Source organism: Equus asinus, chromosome 27, assembly GCF_041296235.1.
Source record: "Equus asinus isolate D_3611 breed Donkey chromosome 27, EquAss-T2T_v2, whole genome shotgun sequence".
In the NCBI taxonomy this organism is placed as follows: Eukaryota; Metazoa; Chordata; class Mammalia; order Perissodactyla; family Equidae; genus Equus; species Equus asinus.
In genome coordinates this window covers 6490658-6512987 of record NC_091816.1, presented here as the reverse complement: position 1 = coordinate 6512987, position 22330 = coordinate 6490658, and the positions used below count along the sequence as shown (strand labels likewise).

At 35.8% G+C, this 22330-nt stretch overlaps 1 protein-coding gene across 9 annotated transcripts in view; it reads right to left on the bottom strand.

The window, feature by feature from the left end:
* NSD3 (nuclear receptor binding SET domain protein 3) overlaps positions 1 to 22330 on the bottom strand; it is a 102665-nt gene that overhangs the window by 47333 nt on the left and 33002 nt on the right. For 8 of the 9 annotated variants that reach the window (XR_011498876.1, XR_011498877.1, XM_070500072.1 and 5 more), the window contains exons 2-7: positions 20482 to 21200; positions 11727 to 11798; positions 11097 to 11259; positions 5003 to 5157; positions 2971 to 3486; positions 912 to 1038 (exon numbers count right to left, since the gene is read on the bottom strand). Coding sequence is in view for 7 of the 9 variants with exons in the window: in XM_070500072.1 (XP_070356173.1) it covers positions 912 to 1038; positions 2971 to 3486; positions 5003 to 5157; positions 11097 to 11259; positions 11727 to 11798; positions 20482 to 21156 (1708 nt within the window). In the remaining 2 variants the exon portion in view is untranslated. The remainder of the gene's footprint in view (positions 1 to 911; positions 1039 to 2970; positions 3487 to 5002; positions 5158 to 11096; positions 11260 to 11726; positions 11799 to 20481; positions 21201 to 22330) is intronic. The other variant, XM_070500069.1, reaches the window with a different exon arrangement.

Sequence of the window (22330 nt, the reverse complement as noted above, 5' to 3'; positions counted from 1 at the left end):
CCCCTCTAACTCTTTTCTTGGTGGCTGTATGAACCAAAGCTGCCAGACACTCAGTTAAACTCTAAAGTCCTTAGTAAGTCAGTCTCTTAATAAAAATTACTTTGACTATTCCAAAGGCACAATCTTAGTGAACTTAGGCATTTCTCCTTTAAGCAAGAATAATATGGCTTGATTTTCAATTCATGGTATCTGTTGTTAATCAGAGTACAGATTATAATAGGGCCCCTCAGCTACTACCATCTAGCTAAGAATAAAGAAAAGAGCATGGGCATGCACCAATATGTTTCCAATAGTGGACAAAAGAGCAAATGGTGAGAATGTGTTAATAGTGCTGGAAAAGTAAAGCTGTTATTCTCATGCAAAGAGAGATAATCAAATGGTGCATTTACTCAGATATGTATAGATTTTATAACTATACTCTTTTAATTACAGAACCCTCCTGTTATTTAAATTCCTGCAGGAAAAATAACTGTTACTATGAATAAAGCTCTCTAGCCCCGAAACCACTGTTTCCTATTGAAATGATTGCTTTTATAGTTTATTTTAAATATAATTTGATTTTTTTTTTTTTGAGGAAGATTAGCCCTGAGCTAACTGCTGCCAATCCTCCTCTTTTTGCTGAGGAAGACTGGCCCTGAGCTAACATCCGTGCCCATCCTCCTCTACTTTATATGTGGGATGCCTACCACAGCATGGTCTGCCATGTGGTGCTATGTCCGTATCCAGGATCTGAACTGGTGAACCCCGGGCCACCAAAGTGGAATGTGCACACTTAACCGCTGTGCCACTGGGCCGGCCCCTATAATTTGATTTTGATAACCAAAGTTTCTTAGGCACATAACTACTATGTTACAGTAGAACAGAACTATGGCTCCTCAAAATGGATCTATATACTCTTCATTCATACCCACCTGTAGAACCAGATGTTGTTTCAGGAGATGATATATTCTGAGTTGCCTTTTCATTTCTCTGGTTTGGTGTAGAAATTATAAGTCTGTCTTGTCCCCTGACACTTATTTCCGTTTTGTTACCAATTCCCTTCAAAATAAGGCAAATTAAAAAAATAGGTGATCACCAGGCAAATGGCATCATTGGCTTATAAAAGACAGCTTAAGATGATCATAATTTGCTTGAATTTTATATGGTCTTCGATTACAGTTATTATCTTAGTCATTATCAGAACAATTTTATTAAGTCATCAGGACATATTCTAGAACATACAGACTATGTGAAAAAAAAAAAAAAAACCTTTGTCTAAGTCCAGATGACGAATATCACAAAAATGAACCTGTACCACATAATTTTCTGTCAAAAACAAAATATTTTATGGTCTGAATAGTCTCTCCCTTCTTATCACAGTAAGAGAACTCTAGTCATTTTTATTTGGTAAAGTACCCTACTACACAGAAAAAATTGTCAACACATCTTGAAAGACAAGAATATCCTTAGATACAGAAATATGCCATTCATGGTACCAAAATGTGCACCCAATAAGCAACTTGGAGCAGAGAGAAGGCAGGTACAATTACAGTTCTGTCTCATTTTAGGTATTTTTAATGCAATGAAATTAAGGAATGATTTATAAATATCTACGTATTTTTAAAGCCTTCATTTTTAAAAGATAAGTTTTATCTCAAATTTCATTTAATTAGCACTCTTTGGAGGGGGAGTGACAAAGTTTGATTTGTGCATCCAAAAAGAGATAAAAACTAACTCCAAGAATAAAGCCAATTTGGATTAAAAAAATGCAAAGTATTCATTTGCTATTCAAAGCTATCAGCAGAACCAAGTGGAGACTGTTAGGTTTTTCAAGCAGCTTAGCCTTACTGAAATCAGCTGAACCTATAGGCAAAAACGGGTTAAGAGAGGATGCTACACTTATCTCTAGGAAAATATATCACTAATGAGGCATACCTATATTTAATGTTTTTAATGAGCATATGACAATGTTAGGAAACAAGTACAGGATTCTTGAAAAATACACATCCATGAGGTGCCCATAAACTGAATTCAGTGTGGGCCCACAGGCCCACAATTGTAGTATGGGCTGGGAGGGTAGTGAAGAGGTACAGGGAATAAAAGTTACAAATGTTACAAAAGAATTTTAAAGTCTTAATGCTAAAGCGTAAGTGCCCTAAGTGGAAGCCCAGGGCCAGCAGATGGAGTCATTGTTTGAAGAGGCCATTTTCACCCTATTACCCAAGCTATCACCACAGTTAATTGTTACAGAAAAAATATAGTTCTGGTATTTCTATAAAATACATTAGCTATCCCAAGCCAACGTGAGTCTAACAAAATTCCTGGTGTGACCAAAAAGACCAGCAGGTACAATTGTTACAATGGTTAATTCAGATAACTGACAAAAATGATTTAATAAGAAGCATACTTTGCAACTAAGAAAAATTTACAAAGTAGAAAGAGGCAAAGTGCCCAGTTCTTTTCCACAACTTTAGGGAGCAAAGCTCAATTTTGGCTGCACAGCTCAAGATTAATCTAGTACAGATGGGGATATTACAAAAGAGGGGAAAAAAAGAAGAAAAACATAGTCTTTTTGCCTATGTCTTTTTTGCCCCATCTTAAACAGAGTAAACTGACTATACATGTCAAAGGCAGAGGATACATACCTAACTTATGACCTCGAATTGTTTGGTTTTTTTGGAACATTGGCCCTAAGCTAACATCTGTTGCCAATCTTCCTCGTTTTGCTTGAGGAAGATTGTCCCTGAGCTAACATCTGCGCCAGTCCTCCTCTATTTTGTATGTGGCACATTGCCAGAGCCTGGCTTGATGAGAGGTGTGTAGGTCTGCGCCCAGGATCCAGGCCTGTGAATCCCAGGCCGCAGAAGTGGAGTGTGGGAACTCAACCACTATAGTACCCAGCCGGCCCCTGTTTGTTTTTTTTTTTAAATGCCAAAGTTGACTACTTATTAAATACTGTTCCCCCAAACAACCCGTGAGAAAAGGAGGTACCTTCGTTGAGTAAACAAATTGATCGATAAATTTCCCATCTCCTGTAGCATTCTGAAGAGCGAACACTTGTTCAATTTTCACAACTGGTGACATGTTACACTTCTGCAGATCCAGGCTCCCTTTGTGCATTGTAATGGAAGCTGGTAAGGATTTCCTTGCTGCTGCCGTTTTCCAGGCGATTTTAACAGGAGGGGGTTCTTCCTCTTCCACACTCATGTGCCGCCTCTGGCTATGCCTCCGAATTTCAGTACTTGATAGTGAGGAGGCCACCTCCCCTGCATTGGTCTGTTCTGGCTGGGTATTCAGCACTGATCTCGGTCTTCGGGTTTTTTTAACTTCAGCTTTGGAGGCAACATTCTTTTTTGCTTGGGATAAAGCCTCCTCAGGTTGTTTATCAATATAGATAAAAGTATACTGTTCTATTCTTTCTTCTCGGGTCATTTTCAATGCTTTCTCTGCATGGGCAATGCCAATATCCCATTGAGCGCGTTCTCTCTGAGGTCGGGGTTTCCGAATCTTGAAAAAAGATATAGGCATTATCGTACATGCTTTAATCTAATAGATATATTTAAAACAATATGTATTTCCCATGTGATCTTGTCATCTTTCTAGGTATACATAAATATCTTCAGGTTCTCCAGTCAAATAAATGAAATGTTCGAACTCCATAACTTGGGTAAATCAGGATTACTATCAGATGACATGCAGGTCCACTCTGTTTTATATGTCCTTTGTTGACAACTCTGCTGGACAAGTCCCTCAAAGAGGGAGTCGTCCTTCTCACATTATATTCATAAAAAGCTAGCAATAATGAGGGCAAAGAGAAGAAAGATTACAGAAGTGATGACTTTCAGTGGCCAATAAAACACCAACATTAAAAATGACACCCTAAAGCTCAGGGGTGCTAAAGAGATCACAACCAAGTGAGCTGGCAGAGAGCCAGCATTTGAAGCTGTGCTGCAGGGTTGTGCCATAATGCAAACAGGGGCAGAAGGAAGAGAAAGGAGAGAGCCCTGAGGAACAAATGAGAGCTGACAAGACACAGGAAAGCAGGAATGTGGAAGAGAAAAAATAAACCTGAATCACAGTGTCCACAGGTCTCTATGTGCACGCTTGATCAGAAGACTTTGGATTGGCAAGACAGGTAAGAAAACTTTGAATAATGGTATGTGAGATGACCAAGCAATTAGGAATTATCCAGGGTGTTAGACTGAGGTAGCCTGAAATTAGCTAATGAAAGTATGAGGCAGTAGAGTATATGTCAAATGCTGATATATATAAATCTATAAAATGTTAAGTCTGACAAAAGTAATCAAAATCCTGTGTGATAAAATTTAGCTTTTAAAGTCCAAAAATATGACAAATTTCTTAAAAACAAGAGACCCACACTAAAATCAGTTGAGTTTAAAAATCTCAACCAGACAGATTATCAGGGGTTCATGTCAAAATTCTAAAATATCTACCACTACATCAAACATATTTCTTGGTTCTATCACTTGTGTAACCTTGGTTGAACCAGTTACTTAAGCTTTCTGTGCCTCAATTTCTTCATCTGTAGAAATAGGAAGAATAGTATCTACCCCATTTGTTAGGAAGATTAAATGAATTAATACATAAAAAATGCTTAAAACAGTGCCTCACAGTAGATTTTCACTAAGTATTTTAAAAATTTTACTTTCATAGAACAATTTTCCTAAATAAGATAAAGGGGAATCATGGAAAGATGCTGAAATAGGAAAAAGAATAAAAATCCCTGGCAAAATCAACATTTCACTAGCACGTACTAGACTTATGTAAACAAATTCAATTCAAAATAGAATCCAACGTTGACTTAAGAAGATAACATTTTTAATAGTACTATAATGTTTATATTACATTAAAACTTATTGACAGTTACAATAAATTATTAAAACTGAACTTAAAGGAGTGAAAACAACAAATCATTCTAACAATTGTCTGAATTCAAGTATTAAATTATTAAGTCCTTTAAAAACCATATTGGATTGATACTGTTAATACGTTGTCAGTTTACCTTTTGTTTCTCTGAGTGGTTGCTGGCTTGTTTGGTTGCCTCAGCCAGTAACTCTTCATACTGTTTATGACCTTTATACTCTCGTACCCGCTTTTCATGAACCCATGCCCTCTCTGGCTGGTTGCTAAAAAATTGGACGTGATATTCCCGGGCACCTGTAAGTAAAAATTCTTATTAACCATTTCAGAACATAAGCATCTAAATACACTTTGCCAAAAACGTGAACCTAACCCAAGTTCCCTAGTATTATTACTCTTATTAAAAATTGTACATTATGGATTGTCCAAAGACATAATCCAACACCTACCAATTACACAACTAATAGTTACTGTAAAAATCATCCCAAATGATTAAACTTAGTACAGCAAGTTCTAAGAGAAAGAAAATCAGAAATTCTGCAAATTATCAGATTTGTTACCTTGGTCCCACAATTAATTTTTACTTGCCTCAAACCTTTTTACAAGCAAATTTGGGTATAAATAAATAATTTTTCCTTAAAAAAAGTATAAAATCTTTTATCAGACTTTTAAAAGCCAAGTGTTAGTCTAATTGCTTTTCTAGCTATATAAAAGTGTGGTATACAGGTCTGGGGTGGAGGAGGAGAGGCCACTGAGACTCTCTCAGGGATCCCGTGAGGTCAAAGCTACCTTCATAATAATATCAAGATCTGATTTGTCTTTTTTACTTTGTTGACACTTTTCACTTAATACTACAAGAGCAATGATGGATAAAACTGTTGGCATCTTAGCACAAATAAAGGCAAAGAGTGACACCAAACTATACTAGGGTGGTATTCTTCACAGCCATACACTAGCAGTTAAAAAAAAAAAAGCCAGTTTTACTTAATGTCCTTAATGAAGCAGTAAAAATTATTAAATTTACTAAATCTCAACCTTGGCTACATGTCTTTTTAATATTCCATGTGACGATATGGGAAGTATGCATAAAGCACTTTTGCATACTGAAGCATGACCATGGTTATCTTGAGGAAAAGCACTTGTGTGATCGTTTGAGTTGCAATTGGTCACTTTTTCATGTAACACCATTTTTACTTTAAAGAATGACTGAAAAAAAAACTATGGTCATTTTAACTTGAGCATTTGGCAGATATTTCCTCAAAAATGAACAAAGCAAGTTTGTCACTTCAAGGAAAACAACTGACAGTATTTGTTGCCTATAATAAAATTTGATCTTTCAAGCAAAAATTAGAATTTTGGAAAACTAGTATCTGTTCCTGAGTCTTCCAACTTCCCAATGATAGAAGAATTTCCTGATGAACTAAGTAGTGATATTAAATAACATGATTTTTAAAAATATCTACAAAGGAATATGTCAACGTTTGGAAGATATGCATGACTTGGTAAACCACTATGTTTTAAATGGCCAATGTATGATGTTACAAAGTCATGAAAGGTAAAAGATCCATTCAAAGCCCAAGACAGAACCAATGGATTTTAACGTCACAAAGTACAAAAAGTTTATTGATATGATTTCAGATTCCACACTGCAACTAACAGACCACTTGTTGAGTTTTGGTGTAATAGCAAAGAAATACATCCACAATTATCTGAAAAGGCTATTAAAATACTCTTCCCCTTTTCCAACCATACATCTGTGTGAGGCCAGATTATCTTCATATACTTCAACCAAAACAACAAATCATAACAGATTGAATGTAGAAGCAGATACAAGAATCTGGTGTCTTCACTTAAGCCAGACATTAAACAGATTTGCAAAAATCTAAAATGATATCATTCTTCTCATTAATTTTCTCGACAAAATAGTTATTTTTCATAAAAACATAATAACATATAATGGGTTAAAGTGAATTAGTAAATCTTTTTAAATTTCTCAGCTTTAATTTCTAAATTAATTAAATAGTAATGGATATAACCCATGTAAAGAAAAGCTTTTTAGAGTCCTCAAATTTTAAGAGTAAACGGGATTCTGGGACCAAAACATCTGAGAACCATTACCCTGGGGTAGTGCTACTCTGAAAGTGTGGTTCCCAGAACAAGCCAGTCTGTGACAAAACAAGCACAGAAGCTGAGAGCAGGCATTTAGAAACTGTTGATCTGACGCTGCCATGACGTCTAGGCACATGACCGGGGTCTTACACAATGCATTTTTTTGGAGACAGAGGCCTTTCATTTTCCTCATAGCTAATTTTATTGTATTTTACAGAAATATTGGTCTATGGTAGACTGGAAATTAAAAAAAAAAAAAATTGGTTCTTTACCAAACATAGTTTGAAAAACCGCTCTAGAGAAAAAGGCTCAGGTTAACAGAGAAATGTAGAAACTGGTCTTCTTGGAGAATTCACGATAATGCAAGTAGGGAGAGAAGGCAACAAGCAGATGCTGACTAGAAAAATGTGGGCACAGGCTTAAATGGAATCTAATTTAGTTATCTGAAATTGAGTATATCTTGGATTTGAAAATTTTTAATTTTATTAGACATTAACAGTAGATTATCTAAGGAATTATTCTGAAAATATGTAAAATAGTCTATGAGAAGAAAGAAACACACACACACAACTCAGATTTCCATATCATCTACTCTGAGAAGGAAGAGCCAAGCACAAATTTCACTATAATTAATCTAAGAAAGTTTATAAAAAGTCCAAGGGCTTTGAGGGACAAAAACAGAAATAAAACCTAAATAGGTGAGTTGGAGGATAGGGTGGTGGGGACAGGGAGTAGGGTTAAAAGAACATGGGACAGAATCTGTTTCCAAAAGTCAGAGTCAGTTATTTAGAAGCAAACAGATAATCCCAAAGGACTTTATAGTTAAACATAAAAACTAAAACTCACAGATAACACAATCTCATTTTAATGTTTATTTTCAACTTCTTCCTCCATTAAATCATTTACTACAGATGAAACAAATCACTTTGCCTCTTTGTTAGCACTTTGTTTCCTGCTGGCTGGAAAACTATAAAGTAAGGGCGAAATAAAAACCTAAAGACCTGAGAGATTGAGAATCAAACACGTCTCTGAATAATGGGCTAAATTTCCAATAGAAAAATGTTGAGGAAATGTTTTCATATACGAAAAACAATACACAGGTAAAACCATCTGGTTTTAAACTTAAAAAAATATATCAGAATTAAAAGTTATAATGGGTGTAATGTGATACCATTTAAAACTCTCAGTAAAAAATCTTTATTTTCATATCTATTAATTACAATATGCACAGAGAAAGAGAATTACTCTCAAATTCCCAATACTAGTTACATATCTGGAGGATGAGACTATGGGCACATTTTGCTTCTGACCATATATATTTTTGTATTGTTATAAGCAGAAAAAGTATTTCATTTTTTACTTTTAAACTTAAAATGAGACCTAAACAATGAAATATAACAAAATAGATATGCGATTCAAACATCTTTCAACATGCTCTTACAAAGAATTATATCTTTATGTGTGAAAACCGTTAATATATTTTCCAGTGCTAAGAATCTGACTAATAACAATACTGAGTAATAACAATACGGAAACCAATGATTACTATATATAAGCAAGACGAATTTCACAAAGTAGAAATTAAGTTTTATGCTGTGTTTTTTGGTTTTCAGAAAAACTATTAGAAAACTACTTCATTTAAAACCACACTGCACAGCCATACAATGAAATGTTACTTGGGAATAGAAAGAGATGACATACTGAGACACACTACAACACAGATTACCCTCTAAGACATTAGCCTAGGGCTGGCCCCACGGCCGAGTGGTTAAGTTTGTGTGCTCCACTGCAGGAGGCCCAGTGTTTCATTGGTTCGAATCCTGGGCGCGGACATGGCACTGCTCATCAAACCACGCTGAGGCAGCATCCCACATGCCACAACTAGAAGGACCCACAACGAAGAATATACAACTATGTACTGGGGGGCTTTGGGGAGAAAAAGGAAAAAAAAAATTTTTAAATCTTTAAAAAAAAAAAAAAAAAAAGACATCAGCCTAAGTGAAAGAAGCCAGACACAAAAGGCCACATTATTGCTTCCATTTATATGAACTGTCCAGAAAAGGCAAATCTAAGAGACAGAAAGCAGTCAGTGACTGCCTAGGGCTGGGGGAAGAGGGGAGGAACTGGGGGAGTGACTGTTAATGGATACAAGATTTCTGTTTCAGGTTGATGAAAATGTTGTAAAATTAGATTGTGGTGATGGCCACACAACTCTGTAAATGTACTAAAAACACTGAATTGCACACTGTAAAAGGGTAAATTTTATGGTATGTAAATCATCTCTCAAGAAAGCGATTATTTAAGAAACTACTGCAGAAAAAGAGAATTTAAAATATCAGAATATGCATTATTTTCAACCTAAATTCTGGGATTTCCCAAATTCTGAGATTTCTGGTTTCCTCAATAATACAAACAAAATCAGTTTTTCCAGCACTAAAGTAGGAGATTGCCTAGGGGGTAAGAGATCAGATTAGATTGACTCATAAAACTATATACTTTCTTTGAAATACAGATGAGGCAAAAATTGTGCTTTCATTTGTATCCTATAAAAAAGATGAAATTAGCAGGTTTTACTAAAGTAATTAACTATGAAACTATATATAATCTCAGAAGGATGTTTTTCTAAGGGGAGAGAACTGAAGAGCTACAACTCTCACATGATATAATATCTTAGAGTGCTCTGGAGGCCCAGATAACGGACATGAATTGTTTTATTTAAGAAGGCTTGGCCCTCTTGGGAAATCCTTGTCCCTTTCTTCTCTCATTCATAGAATCACAGAGTATTAAAGCTACAAGGTGCTTCAGAGATTACTAGTCCAACACTCTTATTACATAAATGAAGGAACCAGGACTGCCTCCCCCCAACCTCTGTCAATTGTAACTAGGTGAATTCGATCACTTTCCCTTTAATATAGAGTAGCGTTTAAGAATGGAGGTAATAGAATAATATTTGAGACTCTATTTACTTATCTGAAACATAAGGATAATAATAGTACCTACTTCATAGTGTTGCTGCTATGAGGACTGCCTAACATATAAGAGAATTTCTTAACACAGTGCCTTGCACAAAAGTAGACATTCATCCATGCTGGTTTTTCTTGACTTCTGCCCCATCAACGCTTCCAGCTCCCTAGTTACCCCAGGTTTCAATCAGCAGCTTATAATGACGAGGTGACTGCCTTCCACACTAGTGCAGATTACCGGCAGTGTAGCACAAGAATTACAGATATGGCTGATCCTGTCACAAATCTGACTTGCCAGACTTAGGTAGATACTTCTTCTCCTCATAACAGTGAACAGGGACCAAGATAGACAGTTTAAAGTGAGAGGAAAAGAATTAGGTGCACAGTTGTCACAGATAATAAAGAACTCAACATGTAACAAGAGTTTGCAAAACAAATTGCAGAAATAAATTCCAAACTCAAAGCTTCCTCTGGCTACTAAGAAGTCCATACCAAATGCCAATCTCAGGAATCTAATCTACATGTTTTGGTAAAACCTAAGAAAAGGAGTAGGGAAAAGTTAGAACACATCTTTTCTTAATATTTATTAACATTCCTAAGGTAGGATTCTATGCTATATAGCTAGATTCAAGGTATACTTCTATGTCATACTGAATTTATTAGGATGTCCCAGTAAATTTAGAGATTCAAAAATGGAGTGAAGGAGGAAAAAAAGCATCCTGAAAAATTTATCAGGAAGAAAAAGCACTTGTCTGGGTAAAAAATTACTACCCATAGGATTCAATGATGAAATAAAAATGTCCAAAGAAAACTTGGCCCAAATGCCTATTAAGCTCATATGAGACATCTTATTACTTATCCATCTGCTTTCTTTAGGAATTCATATGAGAGGTCAGTCAGATTAAGGTTTTTTTAAAAAAGAAATGTGAAAGAGAGTATAAGATAAATGCAAGATATTGAAGGGAAAACAAGGACTGTATCAGTTGTAGATGCTGTCAGTTAAGATGACCATAATTATTTCACTGGTTATTAAAAATTGATATTACTATGTATATTTTGGTGTCAGATTATATATCGTGTGTATTCTTATATTCACACACAACATTTAAGATTTACTTTTTTCTCTCAACCTTTCACTTAGTATCTATTTATGCCTTTTCTTACCTCTCGTGTTAATTTTGGTATGAACCTCGAGCTGGGGATCACTTGAAACCATACAAGGCCACCAAGGATAGGTTCCCACCTTAGACCAAACAAGATCGCCAACCTGGAACTTAACACCAGTGGACACTTCTGTTGTTGGAACAGAAGATAATATCGGCTGAACCTATTGGAAAAGATCATAAAACTTCATCAGCAGAAAAATTTTTAAAAAGAAACTATGTACAAAGTACATTAAACATGCTAACCACGTAAAATTTACCTTCAATTATACTTTTCTTTGATCCCTGCTATCTATAACTAGCAAAAAGGAAAAAAAGAGGATGAAAATAATTAATAAGCCCTACTCCAAATAATGAAAATAGGATTGATAGTTTCTGTTGCCAAATTATTGATGAGGCACCTTGAGAATTCACAAAATCTATTAAAAAGTGGTTACAGTTTTGAAAAGGAAAACAACTCACTGAAAATATCTACCTCTTAAACCAGCTCCAAGATTTATTTCAGTATAACTTCTGAAATAAAGAAGGATGGAAGTGCAATAACACATGTTAAATGTGTTATAAATTAATCACTCTGCTTTCACCTTCTTACAACATATTTGGTTAGATGCTATTCAATAAAGCAACTCACCGGGGTTTCCTCTTTTAGAACTAGGTCTTCTCTTGGTTTTTCTGATACAGTGTCAACCCTCTCATTTGGTCTCTAGGTGAAAAGGTACAGGTGAAAGGAATAAAATGGCAGTCAACCAAAGAAGAGTGACACACACAAAAAGAATTAGAGAACTAAACAGCAAAGAGAATAAAGGGCATCTATTAACTGAATAATGTAAGGAGTAAGAATACAACTTATGCAGTACATGAGGCTGTGTCTTAACATTCATTTTCCATTCCACACCATAGCTATGTTTCCCATTTCTTATTTTATTACTTTTAAAACCTAATTTCTTAGTTTATGTGGGATTTTTTGTGTGTGTGAGGAAGACTGGCCCTCAGCTAATATCTGTTGCCAATCTTCCTCTTTTTGCTTGAGGAAGATTGTGCCAATCTTTCCTCTATTTTATGTGGGATGCCGCCACAGCATGGCTTGACAACTAGTGCTAGGTCTGTGCCCAGGATCTGAACCTGTGAACCCTAGGCCACCAAAGCAGAGAGCGTGAACCTGACCACTATGCCACTGAGCTGGCCCCTGTGTGTGTTTTTTTTAACCTACCAGAGTACAGAAAAACGGGCACTTGGAGATTGCTAGTAAGACGTAAGTTGTAATTTTTCTGGAGAGCAATTTGGCAATATGCATGAAAAGCCTTAAATTTTCAGACTTGGACCCAGCAAATCGACTTCTAAAAATGTATATTGAGAGAGCATTAAGGGGTATAAAAATCTATCTATAATTACGAAGATATGCACACCAGTACTATTTATAAGAGCAAATATTAGAAACAGACTAGATGTTCAAAAATGAAGAATTAGTTAAATAAATTATAGTATAACTAGATATTGGAATAATATAAATACATTTTAAAGTGACATGGAAAAATAACAATATAATGTTATTTTATTTATTTTTTTGAGGAAGATTTGCCCTGACCTAACATCTGTGGCTAATCCTCCTCTTTTTTTGCTGAGGAAGACTGGCCCTGAGCTAACATCCATGCCCATCTTCCTCTACTTTATATGTGGGATGCCTACCACAGCATGGCTTGACAAGCAGTGCACAGGTCTGCACCTGGGATCCAAACTGGCGAACCCTGGGCCACCAAAGCGGAATGTGTGAACTTAACCACTGTGCCACCAGGCTGGCTCCAATATAATGTTATTTTAAAACAGTAAATTGCAAAGCAGCTGGTACAGTATGATTCCAGTCTTGGAAAAACAATTGTTTTCATGTACCCAGAAAAAAAAGACTAGAAGGATACCACCAGATGATGGAATAAGTGATTTTCTTTTGGTGTGCTTTTCTCTATTTGTCAAACTGTCTACAATAAACATTATTTTACTTTTCTAATCATAAACCCCACAAATATGTAGTTTAAAAATTAATTTCTATAACCCTTTTAGGAGTCAATTTGGAAGTATCTATCAAAATTCAAAATATGTACACGCTTCAATCTACCAATTCTATTTTAGGAACCTATTCTACAGAAATACACAAAACAAGAAAATCTAAGGAGAGGGATGGTAACTACAACACTATTTCATGTCAGTAATCTACATGTCTATCAACATCTTTCCACGTTTTATTTAAAAAGTCTATATATGCCTTGAAAAATATTTGATAAATTGTACACCAAATTGATAAGAGTAGTTATTTTTGGGGAATGAGGTTAGGGAAATAGGGTAGATCTATACTTTTGTATTATTTGCATTTTCTGTAAAAAGCAATTATTTTTGTAATTTAAAAGATTTTTTAAAATTTCTCACTTGTCAAAGAACAGAAGTTAATTTAGATGGCTTAATAAGAGGGATATATCCGTCAAATTAGGTCTTAATGCCACTGAAAAAAATATGGCTAATAGTAGAAGCTACTTATAATTTTCAATTAATGCAAGACATTCAAGACACTGTTGTAAAAACAAAGTTTTATTAAATAAAAGAAATTGTAAAAAAAGGTTTTAATTGTTAGGAAAATGATAAGCCAGACAAATACCCCAAACTCCAAGTCTAATCTAATCATTCACTCCACAGTGCCTATGACTTTCCAGGCACTGTGGTGCGAGTTGGGTATACGATGATGAAACAAACAGATGTGACCCCTGACCTCAAAGAGCTTACAGCCAGGTAGGATAGACAGACAGTAAACAAATAAAAACACAAACATATACTTATACAACGTAAATGTATGAAGAGAAATAATGGTGTGTATATTTTTAGATATGACGGTCAGAAAAGGCCTGAGAAAGTAAATTATAATCTGAGACTCAAAGGAAGAGGAGTTAGTCTAGTAAAAAGTGGGCGAAAGAACATTCCAGAGAGAAGGAGTGGCATGCGTGAGGTTCAAAAAAGGTAAAAACTTCAAGAAGGCCGTTACAACTGACTTAACTGCCCCAAAGAGGAGATGGCTTACAAGAGGAGAGAGGAGAGGAGGCTACATCCTGAGGCTCCGCAGGCCATGTGCAAGTGCTCTCTCAGGCGCAATGAAAAGCCCCTGAGGAGGATTAGGTAGAGAAGTAACATGCCAATTTACGGTTTTAAAAGATCATGTTAAAAAGACAACCCACCAATTGGGAGAAAATATTTGCAAATCATATATCCAACAAGAGTTTAATCTCCATAATACATAAGGAACTCACACAACTGAACAACAAAAAAAACAGCCAGCCAGATCAAAAAATGGGCAGAGTGGTCAAGTTCACGTGCTCCTCTTCGGTGGCCCAGGCTTTCACTGGTTTGGATCCTGGGCAAGGACACGGCACTGCTCATCAGGCCATGCTGAGGTGACGTCCCACATAGCACAACCTGAAGGACCTACAACTAGAATATACAACTTTGCAGTGGGGGCTTTGAGGAGAAGAAGAAGAAGAAGAAAAGAAGATTGGCAACAGATATTAGCTCAGGTGCCAATCGTTAAAAAAGAAGGGCGGGGGGGCAGAGGATATGAACAGACATTTTTCCAAAGAAGATATACAGATGGCCAATAAGCACATGAAAAGATGGTCAACATCACTAATCATCAGGGAAATACAAATCAAAGCTACGCTGAGAAACCACCTTATATCTGTTAAAATGGCTATAATCACTAAGACTAAAAATAACAAATGTTTGAGAGGGTGTAGAGAAAAGGGAACCCTCATGCACTGCTGGTGGGAATGCAAACTGGTGCAACCACTATGGAAAACAGTATGGAGATTCCTCAAAAGACTAAAAATAGAAATACCATATGACCCAGCCATATCCAAACAACTTGAAATCAACAATTCAAAGTGACATATGTACCCCTATGTTCACTGCAGCACTATTCACAATAGCCAAGACATGGAAGCAACCCAAGTGCCCAGTGACTGATGATTGGATAAAGAAGATGTGGTATATATATACAATGGACTACTACTCAGCTATAAAGACAGACAAAATTATCCCATCTGCAACAATATGGATGGACCTGGAGGCTATTATGTTAAGCAAAATAAGCCAGACTGAGAAAGACAAACACCGTATGATTTCACTCATATGTGGAATATAAACAAACACATGGACAAAGAGAACACTTCAGTGGTTACCAGGGAAAGGGGGCTGGGAGGTGGGCACAGGGGGTGAAGGGGAGCACTTATACAGTGATGGACAAGAAATAATGTACAAATGAAATGTCACAATGATGTAAACTGTTATGAACTAAAAAAAAAAAAATCATGTTAGCTGTTATGTGGGGAACATTTTGGAAGGGAGCAAGAGGAAAAGCAGAACGTTTAATTAGGAGGTTTCTGGAAACATTGGAAATGGTCCAGGTGAAGGAAAGTAGAGGTCGTTTGTTTAGGGGCACAAAATTAGCTCTGTCAGATGCGTCTGTGGGGTACCAGGAATATCCAATCTAATAGGACACACTCATTGAGCAAGGAAAGAAAAATCTATGTTCAAATGAAAACTGCTTTCCTGATCACTAGTGTAACAATAAAGCAGTTTAGAAATACTGTCCGCATTTGCATAGGCCCATTCAGCAGCTTCATTTCAGTCTACAGATGTAGCTTAAGCCTTCACCTCAGCTTTTCATTCTCAAGCTACAGCAGGAAGCACATACGTGGCGAAGAAAGCGAGTCATCCTCCTCCACATGTTCAATCTTCATGATGTCTGGGTGTAAGGGAACTCTATAACCCTTTTTGAGGGGAGATAGAAAGGAGTGACTAATCTTTGCCAAACGACAGAATCCTACTATTGTAACAGCTGGCCTGAAGCCCATTAACATTTTTCCCTTTCTAGATTAAGGATAGGATTTCCTTTAAAACCTTTTTATTATTCAAATATCTTATCTTTTTTTGATTTTTTGGTTTGTTCCAGATTGTTCGCATTTCCTTCCAGCTGGCTTGAAACTGTTAAAATCACTTTCATAGAACTGCAATTTTTTTACACAGTCATTTTAAAAGGAAAGAAATGGCAAGGAAGAGAAAGAAGCCCAAGAAGATTTATTCTAAGCTTCTAAGACTAAATAAATAAAAGGAGGAAAAAGAAGTCACATAAAGATGCTCCAACAACAGCAAGGGAATATACATTGTAAACTGTGCTAATGTGTGAGCAAAACAGAAATATCTGGTAAGCATTTAGAGATCTATGACTTGAGCTCAAAAAAAAAGGTAAGAGGATAAACCAAGAGACAGTACAGTATAACAAACACCAATTAAGAAGGGGAGAAGTTTTAAGATGAAATGGTCAAGGGAAGTCAAATGCTTAGGAGTGAAGAAAAATAAGGAGCCAGAAAATGCCAACAGATAAAATACTTCTGGGCATAAAATCTATTTTTCTTCAGTTGTTCAAAGGACAGATAAGCTTAAAAGAAAAATCAAGTAAGGACAAAAGATACCTTTTTCGGTACTAATACTGTTGCTTTAGGAAGAGAAATCATCAGAGAAAAAGATGACAGTGAGTTAGCTCTCCTTAGTGTTCGAGTAATCCTAATTCTAAACATGATTTTACAGGTATATACCACATTTTTACATTTTTAGTTGATCCCACATACAAAGACCTATATCCCAGGAAAGAATCATAAGAAGTTTCCTAAACAGGAAAAAAATATGTTAAGAGAGCAGCTAAGATAAAATTACATTATCCTAAATGTTCCTTTAAAAAATTTGCTCTAGTAATTTCATTAAAACCTAAGAGATTTATTAAGATGAATAATATGCATCAAATCTGGCAGAGTTTGAAACTCATAATAATTTTCAAAACATTAAGCAAAATTGTGTTCTCTAAAAGAACCGAAAACTTATATCAACATTTAAGGTGGAAAGAAAATTTTAAAGGCAATAAATTGTTGGTGCATTTTTCTTTTACTTTGTGAATAACTGCTTAAGTTTGTAATCTTAAAAACTAAAATGTCTGTACAAAAACAAACATTTTGCATGTGAACAGTTTCTAAGAATTTTAAGACCTAATACTCTGAAGCTAAAGAACCAAATATAACCTCTTAGTGCTAATGGGACCGAACCAGCTGTTGGGCTTTTTGTAAGTGAAAACGGCAAGCTAGGAGTTAAGGAGACTAGCCTTAGTGAATAATCTCAATGACTGACAGACTGACAGACTGACGGACTGGTGGAAGACCAGTGTTTGAACAGGGCCTACACTCACATGCCTGAGGCATTACACCTGCCAAGGAAGAAACGCCAGAAACATTTCCACATGTTTCTAATTTGGCGGGAGGAAAAACAGCTAAAGCAGCTTTACAAAATATACAATTTCAGTAGTGATCTCAGGTCTCCTGCTGCCTAGATGTTTGGACACATTTTCAATGTTGAAAACATATACTTAGATTGTTCCAAATAACAGCCACTCTTTAGAAGACCAAATAGCTCAGGATTGGGAGGAAATACTTGTAGATCAACTATGAAGAAAAAATAAAAGTAGTGAGTGAAACCTTGAAGTGTATTTAGATGAGATTTTGTTTGCTCAAAAAAGAATCTATAAGTGGGCTTTTAAGGAACAAATATATACGTGTGTGTGTGTGTGTATACATATAAATCCAGCTTGAGGACAATCATTTCAAACTTTTTCGCCAGGCACACAGCTCTCAGCATGGTTCCCAGGGCGTCCGGGGGAGGGAGCTGTCCAGTGGCGTCAGCAGAGTCCCGGCCTGCTCTTTCGCTTCTAAGCCCTCTACAGTGCTAACACCAAGGGCTTGAGCCCTGAGTGACAACCAGGAGGCACAAGGGTATTAAATATTAAAACACTTAAAAAAAACTGTCCTGAAGGAAGCAAAATAGATATTCAAGTTAAGGGAAACCAATTAAAAAACACATGAAATTACAAAACAGGTTAATTTTTGCACATTACTTAGTCATCTGTATAGCTTGGCAAAAGGACAACACTAACAACAAGCAAGAGCCTTGGAGCTCTAGCTTTAAAGTTCTATTATTAGGACGGAGGACAACTTTCGTGGCACCCATCTCTTAAGATAATTGCCCCCATGTGTGATAAAATTTTAATCAATAAAAATTCATTTAACAAGAACTTAGCTCTTCACATTATTTCTTTGAAAGAAAAGGGAGGAGGCAAGGTAGGGAAGAGAGAGAGAAAGGAAGAGAAGGATGAGAAGAGGGAGAAAGGGGGCAGGGAGACAGAAGGAGGGAGATAGAGAAAGAAACAAGAAAAACGCCCAGATTTTCCCCAAAAACTCAAGTTTCAGGCAATGGTCCTGGTAGTATTTAGTGCAATCAATGCCACTTTGTACATTTATACATCCAGTCAAATTTACATTCTTTTATCCCAAGGTGTTGTAAGATCCTAAATAATGAAATATTAAATTATGCCCCACGTGACTTACCAATAAAGAAAATGAACTAAAACCCTCAAATTATATCTAACTATTCTAATCCCTGGATATAACAGTTAACTGAAATTTTAAGTGATATAAAGAGCCATACATAGCAGATAATCCAACAAAGACAGAACTGGCTTTAAAACCTCATTGCGAAGTAACTACTAGAAATACCATTGCACTGAAATTTCTTCCTAGATTCCAATAAAGCAAAAAGTAGATACAAAACATAAACAGACTGTCTTAACCTGCCTCTAAGTGCTTCCAGCCTGATTACTATTTTGAGATATATTTTAAATTCAATGTCTCAATACAGGCAAAAAGTCTAGCCTAATAAGTAAAATTGGATATTCTCCTATTTGCCAGATTCTCTAGAGCAAAAGCAAGATAAGCCAATAAGACAGTTCTCAGGAACTAGGCTAAAACCAAATTCAGGTTGTATGCATTTTTTTGATTGCCAGGGGTCATAGTGCACCATGTATATTTTCATTGCAGGTCTAGGAAAGAAATGCTACAGTGAATGTATCTGGAGTGCAAAAAGTTAACTTCTCTCCTTCCATTTATTCACTTATATATTAACAGTCAGTATAAGAGATTATGTGAGCTAAGGTAGCGATTATGTGAGCTAAGGTCTGTGGGGGGCATTTAATAAATGACAGGAATTTAAAAACATTTCAGAAACCATTTAATTCTAAAGCTTTCATTTTACAGATGCAGAATTAAGACACCAGAATAGCTAAAGTGTCCCTGATTTCTCTTTATCTCCTTATCCAGTTTTCACAGCACTTAACACTCTCTGAACTCATACATGTATGTATGCATGTACAGATGTATTATGTATTTTCTGGCTCCTCTTACTAGAATATAAGCACCCTGAAAGTGGGCATCTCTGCGTTTCATTCACTGCCCTACTTTCAATTCTTAGAGAAGTGTGTAGCACACAGTAGGTACTCAATATATATTTGTTAAATGAATAAGAAAACTGTGGAAAAATGAGAAAAACATATTGAAATATCACACTGGGACTTGTGAGAGTCCAGAAGCAGTATGACCTTTACTCTAGAAGATGATCACATTTGAGTTGTATGAAGTACTAGAACCCAGCTACAAAGGAAAAGGGGAGTTGGTAAGAGGTAAACACTTCTTTGAAAAGAAGATAATAAATTAACTTATTCAGGCATACCAGATATAAAAGCAGACAACTGTCACAAAAATAAACAGATATTCATTTCTTCCCAATAAATGTCTGGGAAACAGCTTCAATTCGTACCATGTATTCGAATACTAACTAAAAACTCTCCATGCAAGCCAGAATTGATTTGTTACATACCTCTTCTTATTAAGAAAACTCATACTGAAATCCCAGAGATATTAAAAAATTCAGCAGCATGTATCTTAAGTTACCTATGAAGGCTGACTTTTATGAAAACTCCACCTGAAGTTTTAATCAATATATATGAATACTAACTCTGATTTTAATGAAAAGAGTTCCACTATTACTTCAGGTTATTCTGTTCAAACATATTAGTAATGAGTGTTACATCCAAGCTCCACTGGAAAAGTTAGTCTAAAATAATGAAAAACCAACATAATTAACGATCTTCTCTTTGCCTTTCCTCTTCATCTTCAGAAACCAGGAGTTTATTATAAGCAAATAAAAATAAGTGAGGCTATCAGACAAAGAAACATAAGAAGCAAGATTCTTAAGTGCCATGTTTTAAAAATATTTCTCCACTCTAATCATGTCCATTTATTCAACAAATATTTACTCAGCACCTATTCTAACAGCCCACACTCCTTGCTAAGGATTAGAAGAAAGAAGTTATCAGAGATATTTATATTTGAAGAGCTAAAAACTGAAAAATACCTCTTGGACTTCCAGTAAATGTGAAATATTACAAAATTTTTCAAAAAGATGTTTCAACTTACATTGTGTTCCTCTGGTTCTGATTTGGGGATTTTGTGTGACTTGCGCTCTTCAGATCTAGATGAGTCATGCTTGTTGCTTTTTTTCCTCTTTTCTTTTCTGCTTTCATGCTTTGACTTTGTGTGCTCACTTGCCTGTACTTCATTTAAAAGGTCTCCACAAAGGGAAGACTCAAACAATTCCCTGCCATTCTGGATAGTTTTGGTTATTTTTAGTTTAATTTCAGGTGAGCCAGTCTTCTTTGGAATTACAGTTTGTGGTACCGAAGGAGGAGGTGGTGGCTGTGGAGGAGAAGGTTTTTCCAGAATTTCATGTGGTCTTGTGTTTGGAATATCTGAATGGTAATAGTCAGCGGGACTAAAGTTTCTAACTGCACCAAAGCCATTGGCTGACCCATTGGGATATTGATTATATGACTGGTATTTGGTTTGAGTTTCATACATGCTGATTGATGGTGGATAGCCATTTGTGAGTGGAGGAAGATCTTCTGTGGTAGGTGGGTACTGAAAGCCTTGCTGCAAGGTAGCTTCATATGGTGTCTGGCCACCATCTTCAACAATGTCACTGTTGTTATCAAAGGCATCCTCCTGACGGATGTTGGCGGAGTCAATGAGTTGAGGTGGTTGCTGAATTGTGTTTCCCATGATCCCTTGCATGAAAGAGAAAGAGAAATCCATTGTTCTGCTCCAGCATCCTTAACTTTCCCTTTCTCTCATCGGGCCTATAGTTTTAAAAGAGGAGATTAAAAGGTGTTAATATCCTCACAGGCTAGCGGCTAATCAATTGAAAAAGGATTACACTAAAATATTCTGAACCCAATTTTCATATCCAGCTATGCATAGACACCAAATATTTTTAAAGCAGATAGTCAATATAATTCTGATACAGGGCAAATACTTTATATCTTAAACGCTTATCTGCTTAAAACTCTCAGTTACTTTCACAATAACTTTGGTAACAAAATTTTATTCTCTTTGCAAGCATGCAAAATAGTTTTGATGTTCCTTTCTGTTTCCCAAGTTAGAGATTATAGATTGTAAGTCTCAGGTTAAAACTGGTATTTGAAAAATAAGCAGTGTCCTAACACATACAAATTAGGTTCCATACGAACTTCCTTTAAATCATTCATGTTTTATCCAGTGTTTCTTTCTCTTATTACAAAAATAATAAAATCTTATTGCAAATATTTTAAATACAAAAGTAAAAAGGCCTATTCCTCTCCCCCTCCATCATTCCCATTCTTTTATGTCATGGATAACCACTGTAAACAGTTTGCTGGGTATTCTTCCAAATCTCTCTCTCTATATTTACATGTAAAATTTTAAAAATAGCGTTTATTCCATGACTTGCTTATTCAACTTAACAATATATCCTAGATATCTTTCTACATCAGCATGCATAGATAATCTTCATCCATACTTCATTCTTTAGATGACCGCATAGTAAACAACTGTGGTATCCAGCACAAGATATTTAATCATTTGTGTACTGACAATCGTTCAGTGGCTCACAATTATTGGATATTATAAACAGGAATACAGGAAACTTTCTTGAAACTATATCTTTCTATAGGACAGATTTGAAATTTTGACAGATACTGCAAAACTGTCCTACAGGCTGTACTGTATCAATTTACATTCATACAAATAGCGTGTGAGGATGCCTGATTCTCTACACTCTTGCCACTATCTAGTTGTTTTTAACTAGTGGTATATACAGCAGAATCATCTGGGATACTTTTACAAAATGCACATGTCAAGTTCCATCTACTGATGAACCTGATTCAATAAATGTATGATGAAGCCTAGAGCATGAGTATTTTAAGACCACATTCCAGCTGATTCTGATGCA